General features: G+C 44.0%; 1 protein-coding gene across 1 annotated transcript in view; it reads left to right on the top strand.

Moving 5' to 3' along the window:
• Positions 1 to 27,244, top strand: part of LOC148509028 (baculoviral IAP repeat-containing protein 1-like) — a 196,413-nt gene extending 169,169 nt beyond the window's left edge. Inside the window, exons 15-16 of the mRNA XM_088443700.1 lie at positions 11,536 to 11,700; positions 26,478 to 27,244. Coding sequence (XP_088299826.1) covers positions 11,536 to 11,700; positions 26,478 to 26,842 — 530 coding nt within the window. The 3' untranslated portion in view covers positions 26,843 to 27,244. The remainder of the gene's footprint in view (positions 1 to 11,535; positions 11,701 to 26,477) is intronic.
• The last annotated feature ends 687 nt before the right edge of the window (positions 27,245 to 27,931 follow it).

Here is a 27,931-nt window from a genome sequence, read left to right as displayed (position 1 = left end):
TGAGGTCTTGAGAAAGGTTCAGTTTGGAACCGAAACGTCGACCAGAATTTGTTACATCCAAGCAAGTGTAAAGCCCATGAATGAATTAAACCATTTATAGGGTTATGTTGTTTTTTCACAAATTTTTACACAAATAGTTTTTCACAATTTTATTATATAATTCACTTACAGTAACACATACACAGAATAGTATAACACATTTAAACTTTACTATAAAATATAATCTAATTGCTAGCACAAGTTGTGCACATATCCTACTGCACTTTCCATCCTATCAGTTTATTTTATCACTTCACCTTAAGAATTGCACATAACTGAATAATTGTATTCCTTCTCTTTTTTCACATTTAATTTATTTTACACAGTTCAATTTTGTTGCACAAACAATGTACATAATTCACAGCTAACACAAAAACTTTCACTCACTACAGTCAATTCTTACCTTTTATAACTTTTTTTTATAGGTAAACATTCTTTATGCTTATATATCAATGGCAAAACACAAACACACATATTATGATAGGACTCATCACTTAAGTGTAAGATACATATATGGAGTATGCCATGTAATGGATTTACATATATGACAGCACAAGAACTTATGACATTTAAAAAAAAAATTATTTTTATTTTATATATTTTTTTGTTTATCAGATATTCTCAATAATATTTACCCTCTTTATTTATTTTTTTTCTCTATTATTAATTTATTATTATTCTTTTTTAATGAGTTACTTATTGTTACTTTTTGTATATAAACTTTCCCTTTTTTACATATTTAAAAATAAACAGGTTTTCCGTAAATATAAACTAATATGTTTATTACTCTGTATGAATAAGCTCTATTTTCTATAAGAATATGAGTGTTACATAGTCTGAGAGATAATGAGAGGGTGTAGATAAGACGTACACACCCTCCATACTTCAAATACACTAAAAAGCCTCCTTTTGGTTAGTCGAATGGAAGGAGGGACCTCCTATACAGATTGGTTATCACTTAGACCATAGATCACAGGTTCTCAAACTCGGTCCTCAGGACCCCACACAGTGCATGTTTTCCAGGTCTCCTCACAGAATCACAAGTGAAATAATTAGCTCCACCTGTGAATCTTTTAAAATGTGTCAGCCAGTAATGAATGCACCTGTGCACCTGCTGGGTGACCTGGAAAACGTGACCTGTGTGGTGTCCCCAGGACCGAGTTTGAGAACCTGTGCCATAGATGATAGGCTGCAGGATATGGCAGTTTTGACGAGCAGGCAGGTGATTGGCTGTTCCCCAGCCTTTAATCTAGGCTCTCCGGGAACTCCGTACACGCATCATTCTTTCTGTGAACAAACCAGATCGGTAAAACTCGTGTCAGCAAGGGTGTCTGTGGTTGTGCAGCACGGGACACCCCAGCATCAAGTTTGTATACCTCATTTGTTCACAGTTTTATGCACCGGTACATAGACCTGGTATTTTACGAGTCAGCTCCAACAGCTGGCATTTCTCTGGTATATATGTTTGTGATTCTGTTTGTATATCTGTATCTGATTGTTTGTGATTCCTAATTAGGTACGACAGAAGGGTGTACTGTAAGTTGATTAACGTACCCTGATACCAAACCAATAACTAATAAATCACTATTAAATGTCTATATCTCTTATGGGGATGTGTTATAATTCCTAAATGTAATGTTAGAGCGATGGGCTCTGTTAGTCAGCAATTAGCTCCTGACAATATAGTAATGTGAGGATATATCACTCATTGGAGCACCATACAAGTGAATGAATAGGTTGACAATTAAGCATTTAAATTACTGGATAATTGAATACATTTGAATAATACCAAGAGAGTTCTACTCTCTCATATCATTGAAATGCACACACACATTGGTACGGGGACTACTATTTGAATTTGGTAACACGTGTTTGAAAATGGGATACAGTATGCATCTTAAGCCATAAGGTGGTGAAAGATCAACACGGAGGTCCAATAGTCACACGACACCCTTGGAAGACTGTAAAACCCAGTTATTGGGATACATTGTACACGACAGTCAGAGTAATAAATTGACGGTAGAAGACATTGTAGGTGGATATATATATTTTTTATGCACTTTTTCACATAATTTTACAATATAATTTAAAAATAACAAAAATAAATAGAACACAGATAAGAATAAAATAAATAAAATTGTTCAATATTTTGCAGACATTTACATTAAGTTAGGAATAAAAGCTAAGTTTTAAGCAATAACAATAGGGGTCATTAACAATCATAATAGTACAATATAGTACTTGATCTGTGGATATCTCTCATTTTCTCTCCTATGGTCTTGGAAGGACATATACATTTTGAGATTGGTTCCAAAGGTTCCCCATTATTGCCTAAGAGTGGTCAGAAAACAATTATTTAAAAAATAATCTTTTTCTCTTGATGAGACTATAGATAGTAATTGGTTCGTGAGTGCACTGTGTTGGGAATACTTTTTTTATTTTTTATTTTTGAAGTTGCTAATTATATTCCTGGGAGCTCCTCTCCATATTATATAAACTAATATAATGGATTGATATATAGGGGAAGAACCAGATGTGATTTAAGGTTTGTGCAGATATTGGCCCTCATTCAGAGCCGTACGCTCTGAGCAGAGCGCACGCTCTGAATGAGGGCCGGGCTCAGAGCCAAAATCACTCCCACTGACATCACTAGTGATGTCAGTGGGCCGGCTTCTGACGGGAGGCGTTCCCGTGGGAACGCCCCCGTCAGGGAGGCACGCCCCCGGCACGCCCACCAAAGGGGGCGTGCTGTTAATCAACATTGACAGCACGCCCCCTTTGATCGGACACAACGAGCGAAGGACTTTCCTTTGCTCGTCGCGTCTGGCGCATGCGCACGACGGAGCTCCCTCCGTCGTGCGCATGCTCAGTCCATAACATCGACCCACTTGCAAGCGGACAGCCGCTCGCGAGTGGGTCTGAATCAGGCCCTTTGTCTCTCTTTTGTGAGATTGAGTTATATGTCTAGAACAAGTGTGATACTGTTGTGCAATACTGAAGACATTTAATATTCACATGTAATCTGATACTGAACTATAGAAATTAGTTAGAATGTGTTTAGGTGGAATATTTCAAACAAGAATCATTGTATCAACTTAGTGTTTACATACACAAATAATTATATGTTGATGTTGAAACTGACCTGACTCATATCGAGATTTACATCTGTTTGTCACAGAAATAGTGATTACTACATTGAGACACAGTGTTTAAATATCTATTTTTCCTTCTTTCACCATGATCGGTGGTATTCACTCATTGACATTATGCTCCTATTAGAGGTTTGTTTCTAAATTGGGGAATACCTGACATTGTGCAAATGGGGAATTAAAAAGCATTATGACCACGTGTGTATAACGACTGACATCCTACTCCACACACACCACATAGCCGATCAGAGGCTTTGCAACCAATAGCATAAAAGGAACATCCCGACTATGGGTGGTAAATAGGGGCAATCAAATTTGGATAAACCCCTCGTTACCTTTTAGTTAACTAGCGGCTGTATGAGGAATAGTAGAATCATAAACTATGTGATTTACCCTGACCCTCTTGATATAATCATATATAAAGGTATTGTACAGAGGGCACAAACTGATGTGTATATGATAGCTATTTTTGCTTTATGGTATTTTAGATTATCTTGAATATTTAGCCAGGAATTGTGTTTTTAAAGGGTGAGGTGATTACCTTACCCCATATTTGTTGCACATTGACAGTGCATATTCCAATTGATACTGATATAAGAACATGCACCCTTGACCACTGTCTCATTAAGAAACTGCCTCCTACCCTTCTGGTACTTCAATGGTTTCTCCTGTTCTTTCATCAGCTGTGATTAGGTCTGTTTTCCTGCAATGCTTAGCAACAGGATTCAGCTCATAGTCTAATGCTGGCAGCAGAAACAGGTCTGTCTTTCTTCACTGTGCCGTTGCACGGGACTCCAGTGGCGTAACTAGGGTATTTGGAGCCCAGGGCAAATTTTAAAATGAAGCCCCCCCCACTATGTGACACACAACATGACACACCCCTTTCTTGTCACTGGGAACATTTCTTTCCATTTACACCTTACTGCAGTGCCCCTTATACAGTCCCCCACTATGCGGTGCCCCTAGTAGTGGTCTCCTTATGCAGGCCCCCAGTAGTGCCCGTTATATAGTACCCCCAGTATACAATGCTCCCAGTAGTGGTCCCTCTTATGCAGGCCCCCAGTAGTGCCCGTTATATAGTACCCCCAGTATACAATGCCCCCAGTAGTGGTCCCTCTTATGCAGGCCCCCAGTAGTACCCCTTATAAAGTACCCCCAGTATACAATGCCCCCAGTAGTGCCCCTTATACAGTGCCCCCTGTAGTGGTCCTGCTTATGCAGCCCCCCATTAGTTCCCCTATACAGTGCCCCCAGTAGTGATCCCCCATATGCAGGCCCCCAGTAGTGATCCCCATATGCAGTGCCCTTTATAAAGTGCCCCCAGTAGTGATCCCCCTTATGCAGGCCCCCAGTAGTTGTGCCCCTTATGCAGTGCCCCCTGTAGTGGTCCCCCTTATATAGTGCCCCCAGTAGTAAGCCCCTTATATAGTGCCCCCAGTAGTAAGCCCCTTATATAGTGCCCCCTGTAGTAGTCCCAGTAGTGGTCCCCCACGATGCAGTGCCCCCAGTAGTATCCCCCACAGTAGTAGTCTCCAGTAGTGCCCCCCCTGAAGCAGTGCCCCCAGTAGTAGTCCCCTCCTTAGTAATAGCCCCCCCAGTGCCCCCTATAGTAGTCCCCAGTAGTGGTCCCCCATGATGCAGTGCCCCCAGTAGTATCCCCCCCAGTAGTGATCCCCCCCAAAGCAGTGACCCCAGTAGTAGTCACCTCCTTAGTAATAGAGCCCCCCCTGACAAATACACACTGAAATGAAACAATAAATAAAAGAAAAATACTTACCTGAATCCACGCTCCTGCTCCCGCCGCCGTCCGCACGTCCGTCCTCCCAGGCTGGCGCGCTCTGCATTATGGGAGAGACGTCATGATGGCTCTCTCCCATTACCCACTGCAGGAGCCGGAAGGGAGCCGGCGCTTGCAGTGGGCGCGCAGCAGTCAATGAGAGTCTATCTGACTCTCATTGGCTGCTGTTTAACACACACATTGCCGCCAGCGCTGGTGGTGATGTGTGTGTTATGCACAGCATGAATCCACCTCCCACCCTCCTCTTGACACTGTTGGGCAAGTGCTCAGGGGGAGGGAAGGGGCTCAGCTGTACAGCACAGGACCGGCGCTGGAAGCCTAGCGCCGGTCCTGTGTAAATGTGTAGCGCTGACCGCACTCACTGCGGTCGGCGCTACACTGGCTAACTAGGGTGGGCCGGACCGTGGCTGGCGGTGTCCCCCCCTTCCCCCGTGCCGTCACCCCCGGGGCACATGCCCCGCTCACCCTGCCCTAGTTATGCCACTGCGGGACTCTCATTCCCAGTTAGATGCTTTGCAAGACTGGGAAAAGCAGATCCCAGTGCATGTAAATACACAGTCAAAATTTTCTTCACAGTTCAAGTTTATCCCTTACATTTGGTATTGTGCACATTCTTTTATTTTTTGGCATCCAATGGACGCCTGACTAAGGGCTCTATTTATTAACATTATTTGAAAAAGGGTGTTTTCACAACCTTTTCACATTATTTTAGTATCACCTACAGTTACTAAAGGGCAATTAGAGTAGAATTCGGAAAATTCTACTCCAACCCCTATGGATAACTTATTTTTAGTAATCAGATTGCATTTCCCATAATTGTAATGGGAAATGTGATCTGGCCAAATTTACTAAAAATAAAATGTGAAAAAAATACCTGGGGAGGCCCTGTGATAATAACGCCACCTGGAGGTGGAGTTATCCAGGGTCTCCCCCGGTTACCGGCTCCTCCTCTGCTCTGACGGGGAGAGCAGAGCCCGGAGCCAGCCCCGGTGAACAGCTGTGTGGTCTAAACAGACCGCAAGCTGATTCACCATAAAAAAAAAAAATAACTTACCAGCAAATGTTTTTCATTTTATTATTATACAATGTTAAGAGTGCTCACAAAGCAGTTTATTTTTCTTATTTCTAAAAATTCATCCTCCTGGCGTCAGATCGTGTGTGTTTTGGATATGATAAAAGTCCTTCCCTAATGGTTCGCGGGCCATTTCACACAGGATGCCGGAGGGTTAGGGTGTGTGGGGCAGGCTATAGTGTGACTGTGGCTGTGGGCTACTGTGTGTCACACTCAGAGTGTCATCATCTTCAGTGAAGGGCTGTGGACTGCAGCACTGTGCCACACTGAACAAGCCACTGAGGGGAGTACGGGTCCAGGCACAACTGTTCAGTGCTCCTGGTGGCCCAATACGACCCTAATCAAGTATACGCACAGCAGATGCCATTTTCAGTTGTATCTCCTGCACCTTGTATGGGATAGATATAAGTGATATGGAAAGTGTTGAGGCTGCTATCATGGTCAGAGGTCTGGTGTATACATTCATAAATAGATGCGTATGACTCTCAATAGAGATGTACAGTCACATTAGTATTACATTCGCTAAAGGCATCTGGAATTTCGATCACATTATGTGTGAATTAAAATCAGGCCCATTATTGTTTATCTGTTGATCCATCTGTCTGTGAATGTTACTGTGATTGAAGTGGCGGTATGGTAAGTGAATGGAATTTGATAGTATTACAATTGAAGCAATGTGATAAGCATCCGTGCAGGTTGCCTAGGAGACACAGCAGCTTTTCTTCATCTCTCCTAGGTTCTCTCATTTACTGCAGATCATTCATTAGAACTAGACTGGAATTCAGACTCCACTCCATTACCCAGCCTTTAAGTTACTGCCTTGCAATTTCCCCTGTGACAGTTTCTATCTGTGCTCCTGATCATTTTAGTGTTTTAATTCCTGGTTCTGACTTCAGCTTCTCCTCAGGCTGTGATCCTGTTCTGCCTGTTTTGATCCTCAAAGTGTTCTTGACCATTCTTTTGCCTCTTTAGCCCTCGATATTAAGTTTTCTGTTTATTTTACATGTATTGTCTCCACTTGGTATTATGTATATTACTGTATTTTCCCCCTGTTGCCAGAGGTTGATTACCTTACCCTGTATCAGTAGCAATGTTGTTGTTTGTTGTTGTTATGTTGTGATACTGCAGAACCTCTTGCCAGAAGTTCTTGTATCCTTTTTCATTTACTCCATTTGCAACAATAATAGCGAACTTTGCCTGTGGTTGTATTTGTATTGTTTATTTGTTAAACAGGATTTGCATCCCTTTTATCAGGCAGAATTACACTAACCATTAATAAGCCATTATCACCCAAACTGAAGTCCTGGCATCATCTAAGTACCAATAGGAATTAGGGGTGTGCACCGGACACTTTTCGTGTTTTGTGTTTTGGTTTTGGATCTGGATCTTTCTTCGTGTTTTGGATCTGGATTGGTTTTGCCAAAACCACCCTTCCGTGTTTTGGGTTCTGGGTTTTGTGTTTTGGATCTGGATTTTTTCTTAAAAAATAAAAAAAAAACGCTAAAATCACATAAATGGGCCTTTTTTTGTTCCTACGCTATTAATAACCCCAATAACATTAATTTCCACTCATTTCCACTCTATTCTGAACACCTCACACCTCACAATATTGTTTTTAGGCCAAAAGGTTGTACCGAGGAAGCTGGATGACTATGCTAAGCGACACAAGGGGGCGGCACAAACACGTGGCCCATCTAGGAGTGGCACTGCAGTGGCAGACAGGAAGCCAATCAGCGTTATGGTGCCCATTTGCATGTAGCACGAACCCGGGAGATCCGTGCTACATGCATCTGTGTGATTGGCACAGAGCAATGACAGGTCCGTGAGACCCGTCTGTGCTGCTGTGGTAAAAAAAAAAAAAAAAACCTGTGTAAAAAAAGAAAAAAATGGCGTGCACCCCCCCAAAAAAGAGCAACCAGCCCCGGGCATTAGTAACCCAGTGCTGGGTGTGCTTAAATACAGGGGACAAACGACGTAGGGGTCCCCTGTACTTAAGCACAACCAGCACCGGGCTAGTCAGAACCAGCGCTGGTTGCCAAAATACGGGGGACAAACGACGTAGGGGTCCCCTGTATTCTGCGCAACCAGCTCTGGGCTCTGATCCGGTCCTGGTTCTGGAAATATAGGGGACAAAAAATGAGTAGGGTTCCCCTGTATGTTCCAGAACCAGCACTGGACTTTTTCTAGCGGGGGGCTGATGCCACAGCCAGGGGAGCCCTTTCACTGGGCCCCCCAGCCGCAGCATCAACCCTGACCGCTAGTCAGCCCAGGCCGGGGATCCCTGGAGAGCTGGGGACCCCCCCAATAAAGGGGTCACCCTCTCCAGGGCACCCCAGGCCCAGGCTGATAGCCCGGGGCTATCCCCGCCACCCCTGGTGGCGGTGGGTGGCGGGTTGATTGTGTGGTGTGGTGTAAATAAAGAATATCAAACATTGTCTTTACAAGTAGAACTGCAAGTCCCAGCTGGCCTGCCCCGCATGCTGGTACTTGGAGAACCACAAGTACCAGCATGCAGGGCATTAAGGGCCCACTAGTACCTGTAGTTCACCTGTAAAAAAAATGTTTAAAAAAACACAGGACACACACACCGTGACAGTATAAGTTTATTAAACATACATACACACACACACATGTACACATACTCACCTATGTAACCTGTAGCATCGGTCCACTTGTCCGGTAAAGTATCCCTAGGGGACCTGTGAAAAAAAACATACTCACCATCTCCTATGCGAGGTTCTGTCCTCTTCGTTCCAAAGTAGGCATCCCCGGACTTGGCAAAAAAAAAAAACGAAAACGCGATCCACGAACTTAGTACCGTTCTATAGAACGGTACTTCCCGAATGAGAGCTTAGCGGCGGGGTATCACCATGGAAACCCCGCTGCTAAGCGTTCATTGGCTGAGAGAGGTCATCTCCCGTCTCTCAGCCAATGAACGGCTCCCTCCATTGTAGTCAATGGTGGGAACCGCAGGGTAAACTTTAATAACCTTGCGGCTCCCAGCATTGACTACAATGGAGGGAGCCGTTCATTGGCTGAGAGAGACGGGAGATGGCCTCTCTCAGCCAATGAACGCTTAGCAGCGGGGTTTCCATGGTGATACCCCGCCGCTAAGCTCTCATTCGGGAAGTACCGTTCTATAGAACGGTACTAAGTTCGTGGATCGCGTTTTCGTTTTTTTTTTTTTGCCAAGTCCGGGGATGCCTACTTTGGAACGAAGAGGACAGAACCTCGCATAGGAGATGGTGAGTATGTTTTTTTTCACAGGTCCCCTATGGATACTTTACCGGACAAGTGGACCGATGCTACAGGGTTACATAGGTGAGTATGTGTACATGTGTGTGTGTGTGTGTGTGTGTATGTATGTTTAATAAACTTATACTGTCACGGTGTGTGTGTCCTGTGTTTTTTTTAAACTTTTTTTACAGGTGAACTACAGGTACTAGTGGGCCCTTAATGCCCTGCATGCTGGTACTTGTGGTTCTCCAAGTACCAGCATGCGGGGCAGGCTAGCTGGGACTTGCAGTTCTACTTGTAAAGACAATGTTTGATATTCTTTATTTACACCACACCACACAATCAACCCGCCACCCACCGCCACCAGGGGTGGCGGGGATAGCCCCGGGCTATCAGCCTGGGCCAGGGGTGCCCTGGAGAGGGTGACCCCTTTATTGGGGGGGTCCCCAGCTCTCCAGGGATCCCCGGCCTGGGCTGACTAGCGGTCAGGGCTGATGCTGCGGCTGGGGGGCCCGGTGAAAGGGCTCCCCTGGCTGTGGCATCAGCCCCCCGCTAGAAAAAGTCCAGTGCTGGTTCTGGAACATACAGGGGAACCCTACTCATTTTTTTCCCCTGTATTTCCAGAACCAGGACCGGATCAGAGCCCAGAGCTGGTTGCGCAGAATACGGGGGACCCCTACGTCGTTTGTCCCCCGTATTTTGGCAACCAGCTCTGGTTCTGACTAGCCCGGTGCTGGTTGTGTTTAAGTACAGGGGACCCCTATGTCGTTTGTCCCCTGTATTTAAGCACACCCAGCACTGGGTCACTAATGCCCGGGGCTGGTTGCTCTTTTTTTGGGGGGGGGGCACGCCATTTTTTTCTCTTTTTACACAGGTTTTTTTTTTTTTATTTACCACAGCAGCACAGACGGGTCTCACGGACCCGTTAGTGCTCTGTGTCAATGACACAGATGCAAGTAGCACGGATCTCCTGGTCCGTGCGTGCATCTGTGTCATTGAAATACACAGCAGCACAGACGGGTCTCACTGACCCATCTGTGCTCTGTGTCACTGTCAATCACACAGATGCATGTAGCAAATGAGCACCATAATGCTGATTGGCTGAGAGCCGTGACAGACGGCTCTGTCAGCCAATCAGCACTTTGCCCATTAAAGGCAAAGGCATTTTTTTTTAAATGGCCGCTCGAGGCAAAACCTCGAGATCCGACAGCAGATCTCGAGGTTTTGCCTCGGGAGAGGGATCCGGGGCAGACAGGGAGATCCGAGCTTGGGCTCGGATCGCCCCGGATCCCCGAAGTTCGGGTGGGTTCGGTTCTCAGGGAACCGAACCCGCTCATCCCTAATAGGAATACATGGCTTTAATGGAAAGGTAGCTTTGAAGAGTTTAAGAGAAGGGGGAATTTATCAATAGATACAATAATGAGAGATACAGTACTATCCAAACAGCTCTACACAAGCCATCTTTCCTGCAATCTGATTACTTCCTCCCACTCCCGCCTCCAATATTTTGTTGTGCTGCCTCTATCTCTATAACTCTTTCCCTCTCCCTATCAGACTCTCCACCTCTCTACATATTTTAAAAAGGGTTCTCAAGACCCACTACTTCATTAAAGCTTTCCAGCTCTGATCCTAACCCGCTGCTCCATGCTCTTTCCTCACTGTGTCACCCCTGTCTGTCTGCCCCTCCCTTTTAGAATTTAAGCTTTCATGAGCAGGGCCCTCTTCCCTCATGTGCTTCTCCTACCCGTACTCATACGATCATCTACTCCTCACTCCCCACAACACAAGGGCACCTAACACTTGGTTGCTTACACCCTGCTGCTTGTTGAGTGTTATAATTGCTAACGCAGTAATGTTTATAAACTATGTCCTTGTCCTGCATTATTGCATACTGTAAGTCACTGTTTTCTTGTTGGCTCTCTTGTTCATGTACTTTGTAAGGCCACCGAACCCTTGAAGTTCCATATAAATAAAGGATGATAATAATAATAACACTTATTGCAAAGTCTTCCACCTACTTGATGTGAAGCCATGGGATGATGAACTGGATATGGCAAACTAGAAGAATGTGTTAGGAGTGAAACTTATGGATCTGGTTCTAAAGCCTTATGACGTTATTAGTGGGATTTATAACAAGCAGTAGGAGAAGTGGGTAATAGTCCCACTACGACGTGTGTGTGTGTGTGTGTGTGTGTGTTTTAATTTGACTAATCTACATTTTTATTTTTTTTGAAACTCAGCCGAAGCTCTACCATCTCTCAAGCTCCTGGAAGAATTTTGTTTCCCGGGTGGACCTGCAGTAATGGAAACAGTGACATGTTTTATACAGCAGTTGCAGTATATGCCCAGCCTCAGGAAGATCATGATCAACCATAAATTGAGTGACAGCAGCGTGCTGGAGTTAGGTAAGTGATGTGAGATGTCTCTGTGTAGTGACTGGAAGGTAATCTAAGGGAAAGAAGCAGTTACAAAACTTCAGTTTCATATTTGCTTGACCACTTAACTGACATTTTTTTCCAAAAAACGCTCAGAAATTAATTGTGTTTTTTTTTTTTTATGACTGAATTAGGTCAAGAACATTTTTTTAAGACTTATCCAACACAATTGTATTCAATTTTTTTTTTAAAACACCGTATACCATAAAAACTGCAATTTTGGCCGATGTGTTCAACTATCTATAGAAACCATTTATTGTTTGAGGCCACAGCCATCAATGTTTCCTTAACATCGGCTCGCAAACCATTGATGGTCCTACACCCCTGCTGGACCCCATCGCACCCCGCCACAGATGCCGCTGGACCCCCGCACCCTGCCATGGATGCCCACGTGTTATAAATACTGATAAATATCCCATATCCGAAATGCTCCTGGTCCCAAGTATTTCGGATATGGAAGACTCAACTTGTGTGTGTATATATATATATATATATCTCATGTAGCAAGCATGGGCGGCACTCAGAGGCTTTTAGAATTCAAACAAAGTACCCCATGGCAGGGGGAATTTATTGTGCAATCATCGTTTTGGGGATCAGGTCCCCTTCCTCAGGACAAGTGATGTGAACAGAAAGCAAATACAAACAGTGTTAAATAACAAAAACATAACTATTACCTCCCACCATCAGTGACAGCAGCTGCCGCAGGTTCCGTCGCGCCGGAAGTGACGTCATCGGGCCCAGCCAGGAAACCCTGGCAACTGTAAACAACGTATGTGCAGTTCAAAAGCAGTGCATAATACTGAATAATCAAACATGCCGACAGTGATTCTTAGATAGACACCAGCAGCATAAAGGCTTCATCTTAAACATGTATTAAAACATCTTGAGAAATATAGTGATAAATACATATTGTTAATGATAAAACTAAAAACTAAATAAGATAATAATATATCTAAAAAAATTTCAAATAAGTTAATAACTGTGTTACCTATAAAAAGTTTAAAAAATAGTTAACAAATCGATTGTGTGTATATATATATATATATATATATATATATATATATTAGTGCAACAGCACCATCTAAAATGGCTACAACAGGACTATTAAAGTGTAAAGTGATGGTGAAAAAATAGGCTAAACCATAGAGATCACTTCTACCTGATAGGCAACATGGCATAATAGCACATGCAAGACAAATTTCTTGTAAAAAGTATTGTCATAAGTGACACATGTAGAAAATATCTTATCACAGAGCAACGTGCATTATCATAAACGCTTCAAAAATAATTATGAAAAAATCAAATGAGCTAATAAGGCAGAAAAAGAGAAGACAAATGTAATAATCATGAATATAGGGACACAAGTTTTTATAGAAAACTGCTCAGACCCAATGATTCGTTTAATCCACGGGGAGACAAAGTGTCCAGGCTGGATTCCAACTGCAATTGAGTTTTAGCCCTATCGCCTCCCCTTGTGGAAATGGGTACATGATCAATGATCTTGTGCTTTGAAGTGGCTAGTGCATGCCTATATAGCAAAAAATGTCGGGCCACAGGCTGTTCACTCAGCCCTGTTTGCAAGACAGACCGAATAGCAGACCTGTGTTGTGCCATGCGTATTTTAAATTGGCACTCGGTCTTGCCTGTATAGTATAAGCCGCAAGGGCAAGAAATGACATATACCACAAATGTTGAAGTACATGTTAGTGACCATTTCAAGGTGAACTTTTTCAAAAAGTAAGGATGTGTTATGTGATCACCAGTACTCATATGTGAGCATGTTGTGCAGCCTAAGCATTTAAAACAACCCTTCTTACGACTCAGAAAGGTGTTTGTGGCTGGTATAGGTTTATCAAAACCTGTGATATCTGTATGTAGTAGCCCGTTCAAGTTGTTTGGAGAAATGTTCTTTTAAATGCAACTTTCTATGGAATTTGTACGTGTCAATCTTCCATTTGAAGCCATCAGCTTTATTAGTTGGAACAAAGGATAATCCTCTATTTAGTACATTAATTTCTGGTATAGAGAGTTGAGTAGAGGAGAATTTGAAAATCAAATTTTCCTGGCTCTTGGGGGTCTCCTTGTTTGTTTGCCTCCTCATTTGTACACCTCTCCTTGTAAGTCTCTTCCCTGGGTTGCTGCCCCAGCCCGGGTGCTTACCCTTAAAGGGGTCACCGCAGTAGTTGATATGTCAGGTGTTTAAGGATACTGAATTTCAAGCTCTATACGCTCCTACCTCTAAGGACCTGCCTATAAACCTCTAAAATTGACGCTATTTACGTAAGCAATCATACAGTAAATAAATGCCTTCAGACCTTGAACATGTGTTTCCAAAGCACAAAGTATTATTCAAGTAAAGTACAGATAGTTACACGCTGTGATCTAAGTACAATTTAGCGTAAATAAATTATACAGACCCAAGATACAGTTATACATACGCACGCGCTTCTGGGCCCAGATACTGGCATCAGCAAGAAACCTCCGTCAATCAGCTATCAGCAAGAAGACTCCAGATTGGGGTCAGAACCCACATATATATACCCTTACAGAAATAGACTATACAATAGAAAAGTTTGGCATGGTTTCATTGGTTCCCAGTGCGGGTGCATCTGTTACAGGATATTTAACAGGTTGATTCAAATGGACACAGGTCAGCCTCCGACAGCCTATTGTCTCCTCTATTCCCCCTGCATGCAAATCTAGGCTGTTGGTTTCACAAAATACATTTTGGTGCTTTATATCTCTACGGTCCATAAGTTGAGAATGCATGTTGCGATCTTCACACCGATGATACCGAAAAGCTGTTGAGAAAGTGCAGATCAGTATAACGCCAAACACGACTTACTTATCATGTATTAAACCTTAGATACCAAATATCCTTTATTTCACAGCATTTGTAATAAATGAATAAAACTTGAATCTTATACTTTATAGCTATGGAACCTTTTTATGTGGGTGTACATTGTGTAAGTATTAGGGGTTTGGGAAAAGACGCTAGTTAGGTTTATCTGATTTGGGGCAGATGTGCATGCATGCAGCTAATAAACAGCGGTCGCATGCAGGATATTGTGCATTCACTAATGTGCGTCATGTTAACTGCGCAACTGTGCGTAATGTGCGGTGTTTATGCATGTGATTATGTTTATGATGGATTTAATATATATATATCTATATATCTATATATATACACATATATATTAAATTCCTTACTAACATTCTTAAACTGCAATGCAATGCGTTATTAGTAATGAGATTCACTCTCAAACAGGGTGGAGACCCCCAGCCGATTGCTGGTGACGGCCTGTCTGATAGTGAGTTTAAATACCATTGTTCATTCAGTGAAATTCAAGTGTCTGGGCCATATTACAATTGCCACAGCTACACCTGTCCACATGTGGGGTCTCTCCCTTTACATCCAAAAACACCCACGGTTCCTGGTGTATTGTCTTTTCTATTTACTTTTCTCAGAAGGCTGTTTTTCTAGTTTCTAACTGATACTGTGTTTGTTTTGGTATATTTCTTATGCAAGATTGTTCCCAGAATGGGCCTGTTATGGCTTCTAAAAGGATTATCAAAAACATTGCCATCTGTACTTAGCTCGTGAGTTTCTCTAAAATGGCGCTGGACGGCCATTCGCAAAATGGCGTCGTGCAGATACTTATTTTTAAGATGGAGTCTGGTTGCCATTTGCAAGATGGCGTCGCTCCAAGCTAATTTTACACTTATTCTGTCTCAGCCACTAAACCAGCTTCGACATGTAGATGAAGGTTCTTCGGATTCACTGGCCGATGTACTTGAGAAATGGACTTTGGGGAGACGTCTTTTGTGTTGAAACCCCCGGCCTCTGTTACCGGTTTTGGGTACGTTATTCAGCCATGGATATACCTGATGCTGTGTGTAATCCAGTTGCACTTTCCTCAGTTTTTCTTTTTTATAGTTCATCAACTCTATTCTGTACGTCTCCAAATGTTCTTTGAGTTTAGCTAGCCAGTCTGTAGAAGCATCAGTAGTGAGACTGGTAGCTTGCTCATTTTAAAAAAGTAGAATCTTCTCCTTGGTGGCATTAAGTTCCCGGGTAGATTCTTCGATTACCAATTAAATTAAGTCCATAGAGCACTTGTTGAGAATGGAAATCCATTTCCTACAGAAATTGGTATTGTACCTTGCAATAGTCGGGGTATTGTGTACCCGGAACCCACAAGGGATCTGTTTAGCCCGATAATAATCTGAAAGAGTCCTACTATATAGTAGGAAATCCAATTCTTTTTTTTTTTATTTTAAAAGTGCTCTATATTTGTCTTCATTGGTATCAGATGAGATGTCCAAAAATGCAGAATCCTTATAAAGAATACTCTCTGCGTTTATGTCTATAAACTCAGTGTTTCATAATTGTCACATTGCAATAAAAAATAAGGAAAATCAGTGTCTCCTTCTGAGGTAACCATATTTATAGTGCAAAAAGGTGCAAAAAAGTGCTAATGACATAAAGTGCAAATGCTAAACAAATATCTATATTGCACAATACTATCCTTTATGTAAAGTGCTAAGTGCCACGTGAAAAGAGTAAAACTCTTCCAATGAGTTATCTGTGCAAAAAAATATAGTGAAGGTGCCACTGTCCTGGCACCACAGTGTTAAAATACACACATAAATGTCCACAGTTGTTGTTGAGGGAAAATAATAAGATAGAGGGGTGCCTTGAGCGACCTCAGCAAGTATGCACACTCGGACTGCTGAGTAAATATTGATCCAGCTTATGCCCAGGCACTCCAGTACTCCTCTGCAGTTACCTGCTCCGGTGCCCTCCCCAAGGGTCAGCACCCCCACAATACAATCATGTAGCAAGCATGGGCGGCACTCAGAGGCTTTTAGAATTCAAACAAAGTGCCACATGGCAGGGGAATTTATTGTGCAGTCAACGTTTCAGGGATCAGGTCCCCTTCCTCAGGACAAGTGATGTGAACTGAAAGCAAATACAAACAGTATTAAATAACAAAAACATAACTCTTTCCTCCCACCATCAGTGACAGCAGCTGCCGCAGGTTCCTTCGGCTGGGCATCATCCTCCGTGTCCTCCGGAGGAGCAGATAAGGGGGGATCCATTGTTGTTCAGGATACAACAGACTACATTAAAGAATGTGACAGACTTTTGAGTGACTTTAACACTTATGAAAGGCTAGAGAAAGACCCTTCGATAGGTTTCAAACAGGATTTGGACAATATGATCAGTGAGGCTGTACATGGTGGACTGATTACAGCGGACATTGGTCACAAATTATGTGTTCAATTTCCTGTAGTTCCTATTTTTTACATTTTGCCTAAAATTCACAAGGACTCACAGAGACCTACTGGCAGGCCCATCATTTCAGCCAGGGTTCTCTGTGCGAGCCTGTGGCAATATATCTTGACACCTACTCACAACTCTGCGTACAGAATATGTTTAGTTATTTGAAGGACTCAAGTACACTGCTTTAAAATCCTTATGATTAAGAACAAGGTGACCAGGGATACTACTCTTGCCACACTAGACGTGACAAGTTTATATACTTGTATTCCACACAGGGCAGGTTTAATGGCAGTACAGCGTCTGATTACAGGCAATGTACATTATACAGAACCTGATATTTCGTGTTTTTTTTTAATTATTGGAGTTTACGCATTTCACATAACTTCTTTCTGTTCAATGGCAAATTTATTAGACAGAAAACAGGATGTGCCATGGGTTCATCACTGAGGTAAAATATCCTGGGTGAATGAATACACCACTAGCAGCAAGATTATTTAACAAAAAGCTTGGGAATACTGGCACATTATTGAGTCAGATTCTGATCTCAAGTGTTTCAAAAATTTGAGCATCATGCCCAGTTACAGCAGGGGCCGAAACATTAAAGATGATGTGGTCCATACAGATATCACAGGTTTTGATAAACCTGTACCAGCCACAAACACCTTTCGTAAGAAGGGTTGTTTTAAATGCTTACAACATGCTCACATATGAGTACTGGTGATCACATAACACATCCTTACTCTGGGAAAAAGTTCCCCTTGAAATGGTCGCTTACATGTACTTCAACATTTGTGGTATATGTAATTTTTTGCCCTTGCGGCTTATACTATACAGGCAAGACCGAGTGCCATTTTAAAATACGCATGGCACAACACAGGTCTGCTATTCGGTCTGTCTTGCAAAGAGGGGTGAGTGAACAGCCTGTGGCCCGACATTTTTTGCTATATTGGCATGCACTAGCCACTTTAAAGCACAAGATCATTGATCATGTACCCATTTCCACAAGGGGAGGCGATAGGGCTAAAACTCTATTGCAGCTGGAATCCAGATGGATATAACGCCTGGACACTTTGTCTCCCCGTGGATTAAACGAATCATTGAGTCTGAGCAGTTTTCTATAAAAACTTGTGTCCCTATATTCATGATTATTACATTTGTCTTCTCTTTTTCTGCCTTATTAGCTCATTTGATTTTCTTATGATTATTTTTGAAGCGGTTATGATAATGCACGTTGCTCTATGATAAGATATTTTCTACAAGTGTCACTTAGGACAATAATTTTTACAAAAAATTTGTCTTGCATGTGTTATTATGCCATGTTGCCTATCAGGTAGAATTGATCTCTCTGGCTTAGCCTATTTTTTCTATGGGTGAGCGGGTTCGGATTTCTTGAATCCGAACCCCCCCGAGAATGCCCGATCCGACTCGGGTCCGAGTCAGGCTTGAGGTTTCCCGCCTGACTCTGTTCTGAAATCGAGGCAAAACGTCATCATCCCGCTTCTGGATCTCGCAGGTTTTGGATTCTATAAAAGGTCCCCGCATTGGCGCCATTTCTCTCTCCAGCTGTGGACAGTGAAGAGGGAGGGTGGGAGTTAGGGCTGGCTGGGCTGTGTTATGTTGTGCTGCTGTTGTCCATAGGGGCTGGCTGGCTCCACACCTCCAAAGTCCATAGGGGCTGGCTGGACTGTGTTGTGCTGCTGTTGTCCATACGGGCTGGCTGGGCTGTGTTGTGCAGTCAGTTGTCCATAGGGGCTGTGTCTACTCCAAAGTCTATAGGGGCTGGCTGGGCTGTGTTGTGCAGTGTCCCATAAAGGCTGTAGTCCTAAGGGGGTGCTGTAGTGTTGTCCAGGGGGTGATCTGTCCATCAGGGGTGCTCACCCCAAGTGCAAAAAAAACAATTATTGTTATTGTTTGTGAATTGTGTGCGCTGTAGCCGCACGTGCATCAACAAGGTAGCAGCGCCAAGCGTGTGTCTGTGTCATAAATCTGTTAAAGGGTGGTGTAACCCCCATAGTGCACTCCAAAACAAATAAAAAATAATTATTTTCTGTGTTTGTGTGCGCCTTAGTCGCACGTATAATTAATATAACATAAATGGAGGACAAAAATTTGTCCGATAGAAATAAAATAGGGAAAGATCAAGAACCACTTCCTCCTAGTGCTGAAGCTGCTGCCACCATTCCTGACATAGACGATACCATGCCATCAACGTCGTCTGCCTAGGCCGATGCCCAATGTCATAGTAGAGGGCATATAAAATCCCAAATGACAAAGTTCAGGAAAAAAACCATTTAAATCATCTGAGGAGAAACGTAAACTTGCCAATATGCCATTTACGACACGGAGTGTCAAGGAACGGCTAAGGTCTTTCCCTATGTTCATGACTAGTGGTTCAGCTTCACATGACGATGGAAGCCCTCTTCCCGCTACAAAAATGAAACGAGTTAAGCTGGCAAAAGCACAGCAAAGAACTGTGCTTTCTAAGAAGATATCACCAATCCCCAAGGAGAGTCCAAGGGGGTCATTCAGACCCGGTCGTTAGCGCCGATGCGCTCGGACCGGGTCGATGGCCCCCCACAGAGCATGCGCACGCCGGCGCCATCGTGCGCATGCGTGAGACCCGCTACGACAGACAACGCCGGTCGTAGCAGGTCTCGATCCAAAGGGGGCGAGCTGTCGATGTTGATTGACAGCTCGCCCCGTTTGGAAGGCGGGCCGGGGGGGTGGCAGCCCAAACGGAGGCGTTCCTATGAGAACACCTGCCATTTGGGGGAGGCCCCACTGACATCACTAGTGATGTCAGTGGAGAGCTTCCGGCTCAGACAGAGCCAGAAGCTCTCCGGGGCTTACGACAAGTGAGACCCTACCCTAGGGTCTCGTCGTAAGCCCCGATGGTCGTGATGGTCTCTGACCATCGCGACCATCACCAGAGCGGTCGTTAGAGCTGTGGGTGTAATCCCACAGCCTAACGACCGCAACAGAGGCGGGCGGTCAGGATGCAAGTGGCCGCCCAGTTTCTGAGCGACCGCTTGCATCCTCCGTCCGCCTCTGAATGAGGTCCTAAGTGTGGTGGCGGTTGCGATGCCTGACCTTTCCAACACTGGACAGGAAGAGGTGGCTCTTTCCACCATTTGCACGCCCTTTGCAAGTGCTGGAAGGAGCACCCACAGTCCAGTTGCTGATATTCAAATTGAAGATGTTGAAGTACAATTGGATGAGGATATTGGTGTAGCTGGCGCTGAGGAGGAAGTTGATGAGGAGGTTTCTGATGGTGATGTGGTTTGTTTAAATCAGGCACCGTGGGAGACTGTTGTCCGTGGGATGAGAAAGCCCATCACGGTCATGCCTGGGCAGAAGACCAAACATTCCACCTCTTTGGTCTGGCAATATTTCTATACAAATACGGACAACTGTCTTGCCATATGTACCATATGTAAAGGTGAAATAAGTAGGGGTAGGGACGTTAACCACCTAGGAACATCCTGCCTTATACGTCACCTGCAGTGCATTCATAAAAAGTTACTATCAAATTCAGAAACTTTGGCTAAGACCGTAAGCAGTCCAGGGACACCTAAATCCCTTTGTCCTGTTGTATCCAAGCACCTGCAAACCACACCGTCAACTCCCTCCTCGTCAATTTCCTCCTTAGTCAGGATAGGAAGTAGTCCTGCAAGCCATGTCACTGGCATGACTGACTCTCCTATCCGGGATTCCTCCGGAGGATCCTGCATTGCTACGCCTACTGCTGCTGCTGCTGGGAGTCGTTCATCATCCCAGAGAGGAAGTAGGAACACCACTACTTCTTCTACTAAGCAATTGACCCTCAAACAGTCCTTAGCAAGGAGGATGAAGTACGACAGCAGTCACCCTGAAGCAAAGCGGATAACTGAGGCCTTGACTGCTATGTTGGTGTTAGACGTGCGTCCGGTATCCGCCATTAGTGCAGTGGGATTTAGACAATTGATGGAGGTAGTGTGTCCCCGGTACCAAATCCCATCTAGATTCCACTTCACTAGGCAGGCGATACCGAGAATGTACAGAGACGTCAGAAAAAGTGTTCTCAGTGTCCTAAAAAATGTGGTTGTACCCAATGTCCACTTAACTACGGACATGTGGACAAGTGGACCAGGGGAGACTAAAAACTATATGACTGTAACAGCCCACTGGGTAGATGTATCACCTTACGCAGCAACAACAGCAGCGTCACCAGTAGCAGCAACTCAGAAACGCCAGCTCGTTCTAAGGCAGGCTACGCTGTGTATCACCGGTTTCAGTAAGAGGCATACCGCCAACAACCTCTTAGAGAAACTGAGGGAAATCATCGCCCAGTGGCTTACCCCACTTATACTCTCCTGGGGATTTGTGATATCTGACAACGCCACCAATATTGTGCGGGCATTACATCTGGGCAAATTCCAGCATGTCCCATGCTTTGCTCACACAATAAATTTGGTGGTGCAGAATTTTCTGAAACACAAGGACGTGCAGGAGACGCTTTGGGTGGGCCAAAAAATTTCTGTCCATTTTCGCCATTCAGCGACTGCGTGCCGAAGACTGGAGCATGAGCAAACACACTTGAACCTGCCCTGCCATCACCTGAAGCAAGAGGTTGTGACGCAGTGGAACTCAACCCTCTATATGCTTCAGAGGATGGAGGAGCATCAAAAGGCCATTCAAGCCTATACATCCACCTATGACTCAAGCGTAGTGGAGAATGATTTCCGTGTTGTGCAAGGTTCTCCAGCCCTTCGAACTTGCCACATGTGAAGTCAGTTCAGACACTGCCAGCTTGAGTCAGGTCATTCCCCTCATCAGGCTTTTGCAGAAGCAGCTGGAGAAAGTGAAGGAGGAGATAAGATGGAGCGATTCCGCTCGGCATGTGGGACTTGTGGATGAAGCCCTTCATTCGCTTTGCGAGGATTCCGAGGTGGTCAATCTGTTGAAATCAGACCACTACATTTTGGCCACCGTGCTCAATCCTAGGTTTAAAGCCTATGTGGTGTCTCTCTTTCCGGCCGACACAAGCCTGCAGAGGTGCAAAGACCTGCTAGTGAAAACACTGTCAGCTGAAGCGGAACGTGACACGTCAACAGCTCCTTCTTTATTTTCTCCCGCAACTGGGGCTGCCAGCAAACAACTTAGGTATCCTAAGCAGCCCGCTGGTGGTGATGCAGGGCAGGCAGGACCAAGTTTGGACATCTGGTCCGGACTGAAGGACCTGGCAACAATTTTTGACATGTCTACTGTCACTGCATATGATACTGTCACCATTGACGGAATGGTGGAGGATTATATCGGTGACCGCATCCAAGTAGGCATGTCAGACAGTCCATACCTGTACTGGCAGGAAAAAGAGGCAATTTGGAGGCCCCTGTACAAACTGGCTCTATTTTACCTAAGTTGCCCCCCCTCCAGTGTGCACTCCGAAAGAGTGTTTAGCGCAGCCAGGAACCTTTTCGGCGAAAGGCGCAGGAGGTTGCTTCCACAAAATGTGGAGATGATGTTCATCAAAATGAATTATCAATTCTTCCGGGAAGACCACTCTCCAGAACGTACAGAGGGACCTGTGGTGGTGGATTCCAACGGGGACGAATTAATAATCTGTGAAGATGAGGATGTACACAACACTGAAGAGGGTGAGGAATCGGTGGATGAGGAGGATGAGGACGACATCTTGCCTCCGTAGAGCCAGTTTGTGCAGGGACAGATTAATTGCCAACTTGTTTTGTGGGGGCCCAAACGAACCAATCATTTCAGACACAGTCGTGTTGCAGACCCTGGCGCTGAAATGATTGGTTTGTTAAAGTGTGCATGTCCTTTTTATACAACATAAGGGTGGGTCGGAGGGCCCAAGGACAATTCCATCTTGCACCTCTTTTTTTTCTTTGCATTATGTACTGTTTGGGCCTAGTTTTACAAACTGCCATCCTGTCTGCCACTGCAGTGTCACTCCTAGATGGGCCACGTGTTTGGGCTGCCCACTTGTGTCGCTTAGCATAGTCATCCAGCTACCTCGGTGCAACCTTTTTGACTAAAAACAATATTGTGAGGTGTTCAGAATAGGCTGTAAATGAGTGGAAATTAATGTTATTGAGGTTAATAATAGCATAGAAGCAGAAAACCCCACAAATTCTGTGATTTTAGCTGTTTTTATGCTGTTTTCTAAAAAATACAGATCCAAAACACAAACCCAGAACCCAAAACATGGAAGGGTGGTTTTGGCAAAACCAATCCAGATTCAAAACACGAAGAAAGATCCAGATCCAAAACCAAAACACAAAACACGAAAAGTGGTCGGTGCACACCCCTAATTTTTTTTACCATCACTTTAATAGTCCTGTGGTAGCCATTTTTGGCCACTAGATGGTGCTGTTGCACTAGTTTTATTTATATATATATTATATATATATATATATATATATATATATATATATATATGCACAATCGATTTTGTTTACTATTTTTACAATTTTTTTATAGGTAAGACAGTTATTAACTTATTTGAACATTTTTTAGTTATATTATTATCTTATTTAGTTTTTAGTTTTATCATTAACAATATGTATTTATCACTATATTTCTCAAGATGTTTTAATACATGTTTAAGATGAAGCCTTTATGCTGCTGGTGTCTATCTAAGAAGCACTGTCTGCATGTTTGATTATTCAGTATTATGCACTGCTTTTGAACTGCACATACTTTGGGCCGATGAGGTCACGGAGGATGATGCCCAGCCGAAGGAACCTGTGGCAGCTGATGTCACTGACGGTGGGAGGTAATAATTATGTTTTTGTTATTTAACACTGCATGTATTTGCTTTCTGTTCACGTCACTTGTCCTGAGGAAGGGGACCTGATCCCCGAAATGTTGACTGCACAATAAATTCCCCTACCATGGGGTACTTTGTTTGAATTCTAAAAGCCTCTGAGTGCCGCTCATGCTTGCTACATGATTGTATTGTGGGGGTGCGCTGACCCTCGGTGAGGGCACCGGAGCAGGTAACTGCAGAGGAGTACTGGAGTGCCGGTATAAAGGAGTGTGCGGGGGCGCCGCTAGGGTGGTAGGGTAGTTAGCAGCGGCTATAAGAGCCGCTGCTGCTGCTTCTTCTGCACAGTGATCACACTGATCACTGTTGTTCTGGAGCCGGAGCGGGAGGGTGACCCCCTGATGGCTTGGTTACAATGCAGCAGCTACCAGAGCCGCTGCTGCTGCTACACAGTGATCAACTAGTGATCACTGTTGTTCCAGAGCCGCAGCGGGAGGGTGTCCGGCTAGTGGCCCGGAAACATAGCAGTGGCTGCTGCTACCAGAGCCATCGCTAATGCTTCTTACTGAAGGGGGTGGCGCCGGCTACTCGATCACTGCTGACCTCAGTGATTGGGTCACAGCAGCAGCCGCGGCTACATGAGCTGTGGCTGATGCTTCTATGGAAGTCCACTGGGTGGGGGGGTGCCGCTGGTGACTGATCACTGTGGCCAGCAGTGATCGGGACACAAAGGAGGGGGAGCCGCGGGTGTAGAGGGACCAGCAGGTCCCTCTGCGATGGGCGGCTGCTGGAAGTTAACTTCCAGCAAGCCGCCCACTGGGCGTTTCTGACTAGTCGTATCAAACAACCATGTCAGGGAAAGCCCTGTCTGGTATGGTCGTATCTGATACGACCGTGCCAGGCAAGTGGTTAAACTGTTTAAATATAGCATTGATTTAAATCATATATATACAGTATTTAATAACAGCTTTTTATATAGAGCTACCATTTTGCATTGCGTTTTACTATTGGGAAAGGTAGGCACTTTTGCCGCACTTTCTAGTGAAGTGGGCAGAATGGGGAGTAGTTCTGCGCCGATCACGGGACTCCATGTAAGGGGCGGGGCTTAATGATGCGATTCTCCATGAATTGCATCATTTAGCCCCACCCCTATATAAATTTAAGCCAACCATGGCAATTTACTGTGAAGGGGGAGGGGCTTAATGATGCAACCCTTCTGGCCCCGCCCCCATCACAACCCACCTGCCTTTCCTTCTCAGGCTTCTCCCGGAGAGGAGAAGCAAAAGGTAGGCAATTATGTTTTGCATGGAGCCCACAAATGCCAGACAGCAGGGCCGAAACTAGGATATCTGTCACCCGGTGCAAGGCAGAAATTTTGCGCCCCCTCCCTTCCTGTACCTAGAGTTTGTCCTTGCTCCTCCATAAGGCAGTGCACTACTCAGACATCCCTGGTATAGTGACTTACATTATTCCACATACCATAATGCCCATTACACATTATGCCACACACTGTAATGCCTAATACCAAAGTACCACTTACATATTTGCCCGATACCATTTTAAACCCCACAGTAAGGCTTCTAATTACTTTAAAATTACCTGCTAGTTGCCATGGGGTTACATGCTCGTTGCCATGGTGTGTCATGCTTGTTGCCAGGGGGATTCATGCTCGTTGCCAGGGGTTACATGCTCGTTGCCAGGGGGTTTATGCTCATTGCCAGGGGGTTTATGCTCGTTACCAGGGGTTACATGCTCGTTGCCAGGGGGTTTATGCTCGTTGCCATGGGGTTTATGCTCATTGCCATGGGGTTTCATGCTTGTTGCCATGGGAGTTATGCTCGTTGCCAGGGAATTTCACAAGAGAAGATGCAGCTTTCAGCATTTTCTCCCGGCAGCGCCAGCGTTTCCGGTGCCAGGAACGCTGTGTGCATTGTGCTGGCCTAACAGACACTAGAGGTCCAATGGGACCTCTAACATCTGTCTCCTCCTAGGCGGCAGCCATTTTTGTTTGGCCGTTTTCAGCAGAGTCCATGTGGACGGCTATTCCACATGGAATCTGCTGAAAACAGCCAACCAAAAATGGCCGCCGCCAAGGAGGAGACAGACACTAGAGGGCCAGTAAGGACATCTAGCATTTGTCTCCTCTTTAGCAGCGGCCATTTTTGGATGGCCATTTTCTGAATCTGCAGCCCCCAAGCCACCTCGAGTCAGCTTTTTTACCCCCTGCAATCCGGCACCCGGTGCCTGTGCACCTCTAGCCCCCCCCCTAGTTGCGGCCCTGCAGACAGCTTTATTTTTACACTGTTTTTAAGATTTCAGTTTGGACACACCCCTCCCAAATATAAATGTCTCTGAACTTGTGACATCTGCCCCACCTGCTGTGCAGCATGGTTTTACCAAGACACAGTTACTTGCTCTTTCTTACTCTATTCCCAACTCTGAATCAGGCCCATTGTTTTCAGGATATTCCCCAAAATAACCCATTTTGCAAAAACTTTTTTCGGATAAATAGACCCCTTAAACCTATGCCTTGACATTGGGTAACATTGTGCAGCAGGAGACATACTATGGTACGAGGAAGTCCATGACAATTATATATCAAATTTGCAGAAAAAAGTATTTTATTTAGATTATATTCCTGCTTTATTTTTTTTATAACTTCTTATTCTTTAAAACATGTGATTTCTTTTTCAGCAAAAGTGTGTGCAGATGGCCATTTAAGAAATCTAAAGAATTTAAATCTTGACATCAATCACGTCGTCACACAGACTGGATGGAGAGATTTCTTCCAAGTTTTAGATAATCTGCCAAAATTGGAAGAACTCAATATTACTAGAATGTATTCTCATCAATTTAAAACAGACCCTGTAACTCTGATTGCCTTAGTTCAGTGCGTGTCCAGGCTGCATAGCTTGACTGATCTAGTTATGTTAGGATGGCTGCTGGACGACAAAGATATTGAGATGTTTAATGCAATGAAATCTAAACATCCACAGGCAAGGAGCTTAAGGCTTATGTGGCAATGGTCACTACCATTCCCTCCAATTGTCACAGAATAAAACATAATTTTTCTCTGCGTTTCATAGTTCTTGAACGTATAAACTTTGTCTTATACAAAAACATAGAGGTCTTATAATATTATTATTTTAAAGAGTCCATGTTGTCAACATACAGCAGAAGAAATAATTTTGTGTTTGTAATGTGACCATGCCCTTTCTGTATTTAGCCTATGCTTGCCACCACTTCTTCCAATTGCCCAGAATACGTAATGAGTTGCAAGTCAACGTTACTCAAAAACACTTTATACAGTAGATGCTTACACGTACAATACGGAAATGTAAATCTTCCGCAAAATAAATTGTGTGTCTCCAACTCTAAATTAGCCCCTTTTTTTAATATATTAAACTGTCTGGGCTGCATCTTTTCAGAACCATTGAAGATCTGCAAGTGTATTTTTTGTATGTGCCAAAAATAAACTGTCTTCTTTATTGGGACATACGTTTTTGTACTGAATTTTTTCTATGACAGTATTGGATGTCCCGTTGAGATAGTTTCACCATGGAAATATGAATAAGGAAGGGCTCGAGTTGACTAGGCATGGTGAAATCCCGTTTAAATCTCCCTACGGCTGTTGACGCCATGTGGACGCACCTTGCATATGGCGATACGCAAATGTGAATGCACAGTGTACACAACGTGTGATGCATACGCAATACCTTCCCTTATTGTAACACCAATAGTATGCATAATAGTTGCTATCATCATATCAAAATACAATGTGAATTACTGTGAAATATATATATATATCTTAGTATAATAACCTTATTGTGAAAGGAAGTGAACACACACGCCAGTTTCTGTGGTCCAACGCACAAAAGTATATATTGTATTTAAAGTATATATAACATTAATTATTACAAGTTATACAGAGGTACTAAACAAATCAGGAAACAGATCAGAGTTACAAACCAGTATAGATACGTTCGCATGCGCGTCCCTGTATCCAGAGTGCAGTCATCACCAGATGGTAGAATACAGCTACTGCTCTCTGGATCAGGGAAGCCTAATTTATACAGTTAAATTATGGGTGTGTATAATAGTAAGCTGTGTATTCTTTCCATTGGTCCAGGGGCGGGACATTTCCAGTT

The sequence above is a fragment of the Taudactylus pleione genome, unplaced genomic scaffold, assembly GCF_031769625.1.
Source record: "Taudactylus pleione unplaced genomic scaffold, aTauple2 ptg000333l, whole genome shotgun sequence".
Taxonomy (NCBI): Eukaryota; Metazoa; Chordata; class Amphibia; order Anura; family Myobatrachidae; genus Taudactylus; species Taudactylus pleione.
The sequence above is the reverse complement of the archived record's forward strand: the minus strand, read 5'-3'. Positions and strand labels throughout refer to the sequence as shown.